This window comes from Populus alba, chromosome 12 (genome assembly GCF_005239225.2).
Source record: "Populus alba chromosome 12, ASM523922v2, whole genome shotgun sequence".
Lineage (NCBI taxonomy): Eukaryota > Viridiplantae > Streptophyta > Magnoliopsida > Malpighiales > Salicaceae > Populus > Populus alba.
In genome coordinates this window covers 1,449,203-1,457,611 of record NC_133295.1, presented here as the reverse complement: position 1 = coordinate 1,457,611, position 8,409 = coordinate 1,449,203, and the positions used below count along the sequence as shown (strand labels likewise).

Sequence of the window (8,409 nt, the reverse complement as noted above, 5' to 3'; positions counted from 1 at the left end):
AACACACGTCAAGAAAATCTGATAAAACTACAAAGAATAAAAAATTGAATAAAAACAAAACGTCATGAATTATATTACCTGATAAGCCTCCTCCTTTTTCTTGCTCCTCTTCTTCTTTCGACCACAGCTTCAAAAAGCACCCGAAGAATCCAACTTCCTCAGTCAACTACTAACAAGTCTCCATCAATCAATACAAGTAGATGCAAGAGCATATAGCTTCCTTCAGAAGACAACAAAACATTCAAATCAACACATGGGCAAGGGCCAGCCTCTAAGTTGACTTAAGGAAACTCTCCAAGAAAAACAGACGGCAGCAGACGAACTTGATTCGAGGCCTTCAAGAAAAACCCAAAAACCATAAATATTGCTTCTTCCAAAGCAATCATCAAGAGCATTAAATGTCAGGCCAAGAGAACAAAAACCCAAGCTTCTTATATGGCAAAAAAATACAGCAATTGTTTTTCTTATTTATACTAAATTCAAGCACCACCAGCCCACCCACCAGCATTTTCTATGTACTGCAAAGAAGTACAAGGCAAGGCTGCGTTGTAGTACAACACTCATCAGAACTCCAACGATGGCTGCTATACATTTGAACAGATGTCAGGTTCATAAATTTGATCCTCGTCTCGTTGACTTATTACCACCACTTTTCACTCTCTCTTCATCCTTGTAGTACAGATATAGAGAGAAGAAAAGTGGGCAATCGTAAGCATAAAATTGCTAAAAGTGAAAAGCAAGAAATGGAACTGCTAACTGGGAACTGGCGACTTCACTTGAAAGTGCCTTCCCTTTACAGTCATAACATGTGTATGGCAAGTTAAGAGTGGATCTGATGAGCAAGTGGTTCGGCGATGCACAAAAGCTCGGTGAGTATAGATCGCATTTGAATTGCCTCTCATGTGTTTGAGCTTTGTCTTGCATTTAGCAAAACAATGATGATTTAAAATTATTGCATTGTTATTCTAAAACTTGCTGCCACCCACCGACTATGTTGAGTGAAATTTAGTTTCACTTTGATAATGGAAGCAAGGTAGTACTTTGTGAACATTCTTAACGAAGATTGAACATTCCTAACTTGTCCTTTTTGAAGATCTTTATTACCAGCAAGATTATTTTGAATGCTCTATTAGCTTTAAAAAACAGGGCACTGTAGCTTGCTTATCTAATGGATCTTACTCCGATGAATGAGATTATGAAATGATCAAAATATCTTAATTCTTAAAATGCTACTATTCAATAGTCAAATTCTCAAATTCATAATCAAAATTATGTATAAAAAGAAAAAAAGAGAGTGAGAGAGAGAAAGGGATTGTGCTTGGACTTTGGATCCCCCAGCTCCCATTAACAATGGGTTCGTCTCACTCGTCTGCCTTTCCTTAACATCATTACAATGATATTCTGTGTTTCAAAGAAGAACCCAATAGTTTTTTTTGCTATTTACTTCTTGATTTTTTCTCCTTTTAACTGCCCTAGTAATCGTTTGTTCATGATGATTATGAAAAAAACTTGTTAGACCGCTACAGTGTTCTGTCCTCATCACAATTTCAATTTGTAAATGGATCGAGCAAAGAAACCCTACCAATCAATGATTGATGTCCTGACCATAATTTTAATTTGTAAAAGGATCAAGCAAAAACATTCATGATTGATAGTTTTACTTGCTTTAACTCAGACACAAACATATTAACAATAGGTTTTTTTTTTTTTTTTAGAAAAAATATTTATTTAATATTGGTACAAACAGAGGTAATTATTTTCGGGTCGATTTGGTTTTTATCAAAACATAATAATTAAATTGATTTAAAAAAAAATAAATCAAAACTGATTTGGCTCGGTTTTTTCTATTGAATAGTACTGCCGCATTTATGCAACATACCAAGCTACAAACTGAATAATACATACCAAGCTACAAACTGAATAATCTTGCAATGCATTGATGATTATGTACTATTGAATAGTAGCATTTAGGTCAGCATCCACAACTCTTTCTAACATGGTGAAAAAGAATAAACGCAAAGGTTGAATATGAGTTTTCCTCTCAAGACTTCATGGAAGATAAGATTTCTGGAAAATTTTCCAAAACTGACTTCTTTTTGAAAAATTATTACATGGATCACGTTCGATTGGTCGGCGAACCAGTATTGTTATTGGCGACGGAACAAACATAAATCAAGCTAGTACTATGGTGCATATCTCAGGTTCTGGTTTGCAATTCATAAATCCCTCTTTCTACGACTCTGTCTGGGGATGCTGGGCCGCTGGCAATTCCATGATGCAGAGCTATTAATGGAAAATGATTCTTTGAATTGGAGCAAAGAAAGACTTTGGTCATGAGCACAAAAATGAGATGAAGAAATTGTTGAAAGGAAATGGAAGAGAAACAGAATGAAAGAGAGGGACGGTGGTGAAAACCCCATGCTTGGCCTTACAGGATTTAGTAGTTGGGAGAGATGAGGAATAAAGAAAGGCATTGTTTGTATACTGACGAAATCAAAGTCACTGACAGACCAAATCTCAAGTACAAGAGTGCGTAATACGTGCGCAAAGCAATGGGGGCACTAAAGACTTTGCACTTATATATCGTTTCTCGTGACCCAAAAGTACTCTTTGCGTGCGCTCGGTAATGTATAACAGTTTAAAAATCGTGACAGCTTAATTTGAATGTTCAGATATGTTTTTCCAAATTGTATTTAGCAATGAGGTTTATGCGAAGATTGCTTTGCCCACTAAAATGTAATTTCCAAAAAATTCAAGCCACAAAATCCTCAATACATAGGAAGAAAACTTCTTGATGATTCATGTCGATACACGACGTCGGGCGACGGCTCCGCTCATTTTTGTTTATTTAACAAAAAGATTTTTTTTATTTTTATTGGGGAAATGAAAATTTTATTGGAGTCGCCATCTAGTAATTTGAGGGAACTAGAAATCCCAAATTAGACACTGGTCCAGAGATTCAGGTACTGGGTTAGTTATGATTAAGGGAAGGTAGACACCACCCTTAAAACATCCTTTCAAAAGAAAGGTTACCCTTACTCGTGTGTTTTTTATATTTGATTCAAATGCTATTATATTTTGAGCTTATTTGCAATTTTTATTTTTTTTATAAAATAGTTTAACGTCGGTCCTAAAAATAGGAGACACGTTAAAAATGACATCAGTCCCTAAAAATAGGAGACTCGTCTAAAATATTGACACTTAACCCTAAAAAGGAGATTTATGTCTTAGTTACCAAGAGAAAATAATGGACATAACCCTTATTTGGTACAAATCCTTGACATCGGTCCTTTTCTGTAAAAAGAGACGTGTCGACCAAAACAAAAAATATTCGTAGGAGACGCGTTAAAAATGACATCAGTTCCTAGAAATAGGAAACTTGTCTAAAATATTGACGTTTAACCCTAAAAAGGAGAATTACGTCAGAGTTACCAAAAAAATATGGACATAATCCATATTTGATATTTAAACTTTTGACATCGGTCCTTTTATGAAAAAGAGACATGTCGACGAACAGTATTTGTTTATAAAATAAAAGTTATTTTTATATCGTTGAGAAATGGGTATAACCATATTTGAGATTTTGGCTTTGGACCCACGAACGATAACATGATAGGATGGGTGTTAGACCCGCGTTATTTTTTCCTTTTATATTTATTTTTGTTTTATTTTTTATTTTTATTTTGTTAAAGTGTGATATTGTACAATAAACATGCTACATTCAAGCAGCACAACGATTGAGACATGCTAGAAATTTTAGGACTCGGAAAAGCAGCAGTTATTTGTTCTCCCATATTACAAAATTACGGTACAGTTTTGTGTGCAAAGTAACATGACATCAATGCCTACTGCAAGAACTCCCTTGGTTTTGTTTTATTATTTTATTATTTTTTATTATTATAACACACACACACACACACACACACAAATATATATATAATTCACGTCCTGCATGAACAGTAGGACGTGAATTATATTTCACGTCTACTGTTCATGCAATAGGAAAGGAAGAAGAAGAAGAAGAAAGAAAAAGAAAGAAGGGAGGCTCACCTGGCTGAAGGGGTCGTGGCTGCTATGATGAGGTGGTTCGGCTGGTGGTTGAAACGGTGGAGTTGGAGGAGGAGACGTTGACAGCAGAGAAAGAAAGAAGAAGAAGAAAATCTGCAGCGGGGAGAAGGAGGAGAGGAGAGAGAGGAGAGAGAAAGTCACAGTGGCTGCTCCGCCAGTGGAGAGGATCTGAGTTGATGGAAATTATGGTGGTAAAGTCGGTGATGGTGGTGGTGGTGCTGAAGAAGAGGCGGAGAGAGAAGGAAAAAGTTGCAGAAATCGGCAGAAAAACAGGTTTTTTGGCTGACTTTGGACCCGATTTTCTCTTTTTCTAGGCCATGAAATCCACCTCTATTTATAGGCGGTGGAAGAGGGCAATCTTGTCTACATTGAGAAAAAATTTAAGCCCTTGATTCAGTTGGGAAGGATCCCAACCATTGGCTCAAAATAGGTATCATGAGTTGAAAATCTGCAGACAAAAGCTGATTGAGTAGGCCTCTTTAGGCTGTCACCAGTGCCAATATATTGTCATTTAGCCCAACTTGATCACATGGGGTTGTAGAAAAAATGCATAAGATCCGTTTCATATAAGATTTGTTAAATTCGGTGGACATTATTTACATTAAATGCAGCTGCAAAGTAGTCAACCAGACCAGCTTTTTCAGAGAAAAAAAAATAAAATCTGCAGACAAAAGCTGATTGAGTAGGCCTCTTTAGGCTGTCACCAGTGCTAATATATTGTCTTTTAGCCCAACTTGATCACATGGGGTTGTATAAATACTGCAGAGGATCATTTTGGTCTAAGATTTGTCAAATTTGGTGGACGTTAGGTACATTAAATGCAGCTGCAAAGTAGTCAACCACACAAGCTTTTTCAGAAAAAAATAAAGAAGATAATGAACAGTGATTTTTTATCAAAGTCCATTTCAGTCCTTTCTCTTTCAATTTAGCCCTAATTGACCCTAAACCTTTTTATTTAATGCAATTCGCCCCCTAATTAACTTGGTAAAAATTAAATTTGGTATTTTAAAATTCGGATTTTCTCAATTAAGCCCAAATTAAACTCCAAAACTTAATTTTTCACCAATTAAGCCCCAAATAAAATTAATTTGACCCATTTAAAATATAATTAAGTCCTTGCACTTAATCAAATCCTTCAATTGGACCCAAATTAATTCTTAAACATAATTAAAATTTAATTCGGCCCATGATTAAATCAAATTGGCCCATTAAAAATTTAATTATGTCATTGAACTTAATTTTTATGCAAATTCATCCCGATAATCATTTAATTTGACCTTGAATTTGTATTTTTTCTTCATTTCTTAGGCACAATAAGGTACAATTAGGCCTTGAACTTCCTCCAAAATTGCAGCTTGATTCCCCGATTTCCTTTCTCCACATTGTCAGCCTTTATTTTATTTTTTTAATTTTTATTTTTTGAAAAAGAAATTGATTTTTTTTATTTTTATAAATAATAATAGAAATAAAATAACATTCAAGAAAATCTTGGTGAGTCCAAAATTGGGTTACAACAATTCACACTAGTAGTTTTGCTCTGGTGCCCAGTTTATGAGTTTTGTTCTAATCTTAAGCAGATGCTACCATAGAATTATAGAGATTTAGGCAGTCTTTGTAGAAGAGGGGTTGCGCAAAAGTATGTTAGTTCCAATGATATTGAAGCTTTTTTGTTTCTTGGAAACTAAAATTTCTAATTATACGAAACACCTTAGTCAAAAGTATTTGGAGTGGGTCCAAATTGCTTTAGAACATTGTTTGTACCTGTTGAGATGGTTTTATCACACTTTTTAATAGTTATTCATGTCTTACAAGTTACCAGAATTACTATATTTTACTTGCAAATATTGCTACTGTTGTGATAACAGAATCTGTCAGTCAAGTGTTCTTTTAAATTTACAAGAGTTGCTTCAATTTGTTCATAACTCTGTAACTTTCAAAATACTCCCAGAAACAGAGATTGATTTAAGTGATCACGAATAAGGAAATGGAGACAAAAAAAGGACCCAAAACATAATGATTTTATAGTTAACACAAACTTGTTACATGCATGAATTCTTTTTCATAGAAGTAATGTACATTTAACCTTGAATTATGTAAACTACAAAAAAAAAATAAAATCCAATACTATGAATTTGCCACCCAATTGTTGATCCACTTGATATCTTGATTGTTCTGCAAAATTAGACAGGTAAGACTGATCAAATGAAATAGTAAAGAAAACATAGCCTAACATAAACTGTGAACATAAAATTTGAAAACTCAAATGCTTGCAAAACTTACTTGAAAATATGAATTGCATTATTTAGTTTCTTCTAGCACCATATCTGCCAGCATTCTTCTTTGTTTTTTTGCTCTGGAAATTCCATTTATCTTCAACCATCCTAAAAAACCATGAAGGCTTTTTTGTTCTTAACACAACATATCCCGTTGCAACTCCAAACACAAACCCGCATCCATACCCCATTGTCATAGCTTTCCATCCAAATCCTTCTCCAAACAATGTTGAATCATCTCCTTCATCAAAGCTTGATGGCGGTAATGATGGTGCCTCATCATCGTAACATATTTTTAGTACTTGAGATCCACATAAACCCATGTTTCCTTCAAATGAGCTTGCATCAAAGGTGTTGAATTGCTCTCCACTTGGTATAGGCCCCTCGAGATGGTTATGTGAAAGGTTTAGGATTGCAAGAAATGTTAGACCCCCCAGCTGCGTTGGAATTCTTCCGGTATGCAAATTTGAAGATATATCTAATGATTCCAAATTGGTCAAATTTCCTAATGATGATTGGATATGACCTGTAAGGGAATTATGAGAAAGGTTGAGCTGTTGGAGTGCTTTAAGCTTTCCTATCACTTTTGAAATCTCTCCAGTGAAATTGTTATTTGACAAATCAAGTACTCTGATAGTACTTCGGATCTTCGTAAACTCAATTTCTACACCTTTCCATGTCATTTCTATGCAATAGACATAGCCAGTGTAATTTGTTGCACTCATGTAAATCATGTTCTGATCCGAGGTCATCATTGCTTCAAGACTATTGAAATACTCAGTTGGTAATGGCCCACTAAAATTGTTGTGAGAGATGTCAAAAATCCGTAATTTAGAGAAGGATTTATATGCAGTCGAACCCTTCACAAAACCTTGGAGTTTATTGGATTTTAGGACAAGAATTTGGAGCTTTGGAAGCGTTTCTAGAAAGTAGGGAAATGTATCCTCAATCTTATTGTTGCCAAGATCAACAACTTGCAACATTGTGCAGTTGATGATAGACGATGATATTTTCCCTTCTATTTCATTTCCATTGAGGTTGAGATATTCCAAGCTATTATCCTTTGAAAATGTTGAAGGGATAGTGCCTTGAAGATTGTTCATGCCTATATGCAATACCGAGAGCATGCTACTGAAGTTCCCCAAACATTGTGGCACAGAACCACTCAAGTTGTTGTTGGACAAGTCCAGGACCTGAAGGTATGTTAGCTTGCAAATAAAAGAAGAAATCTCACCTGTCAAATTACTATTGGATGCAAGAATAAGGGTTCTCAAGTTCTCTAGTTTGAAAATCGAACTTGGGACTGGACCACGCAAGTGGTTATTGCTCAAATCAAGGAATCTCAAAGAATCATGTTGGAGTTCACTTATATTACCTATGAAATTATTGTTATGAAGGTCAAGATATTGTAAAGAAGGAAGAGCAAACAAAAAGGATGGTATTGTTCCATTGAACAAGTTACCATATAAAAATAGATATTGTAGATTTGAAAGGGTATTTAATTGAGAATGGATAGAGCCTACTAGTTGATTATTTGATAAACTTACATATGAAAGATTGAAAAGGCTACCGAAAGAATTTGGAACTTGACCCATCAATTTATTGGAATTGAGATACAAAGAATGAAGCTGTACAAGGTTTCCAAGTGATGATGGGATCTGACCGCTAAAATTGTTACTTGAGAGGTATAAAGAGGTGAGTTGTATGAGATTACCAAGTGATGATGGGATTTGACCGCTAAAATTATTACTTTAGAGGTCTAAAGAGGTGAGTTGTGTGAGATTACCAAGTGATGATGGGATCTGACTACTAAAATTGTTACTTGAAAGATCTAAAAAGATGAGCTCTGTAAGATTACCGAGCAGAGCTAGATCTAACATTATAATGTTACTATTACTAAGAGACATATATTCTAATGACTTTAGATTATTGATTAAGTTGTTTTCTAAATAAACATGAAATTCTTGTACTAGAAAGACGCAAATGAGAGAGGACATTACTCAAATTGGACGAAGGAAAAGATCCAGTGAGGCCTTCATTGTATGACAGATCCAGTGATTCAAGGTTT

The 8,409-nt window shown here is 34.9% G+C and overlaps 1 protein-coding gene across 1 annotated transcript; it reads right to left on the bottom strand.

Annotated features, from left to right (window-relative positions):
• Positions 1-6,067: 6,067 nt before the first annotated feature.
• LOC118029624 (receptor-like protein 9DC3) lies at positions 6,068-7,879 on the bottom strand. Its single transcript, XM_073412816.1, has 2 exons — positions 6,349-7,879; positions 6,068-6,240 (listed from the first exon to the last, which is right to left on the bottom strand). Exon 1 carries the CDS (start codon positions 7,466-7,468, stop codon positions 6,371-6,373), a length of 1,098 nt encoding a protein of 365 aa, XP_073268917.1. The 5' UTR covers positions 7,469-7,879; the 3' UTR covers positions 6,068-6,240; positions 6,349-6,370.
• Between the last annotated feature and the right edge of the window lie 530 nt (positions 7,880-8,409).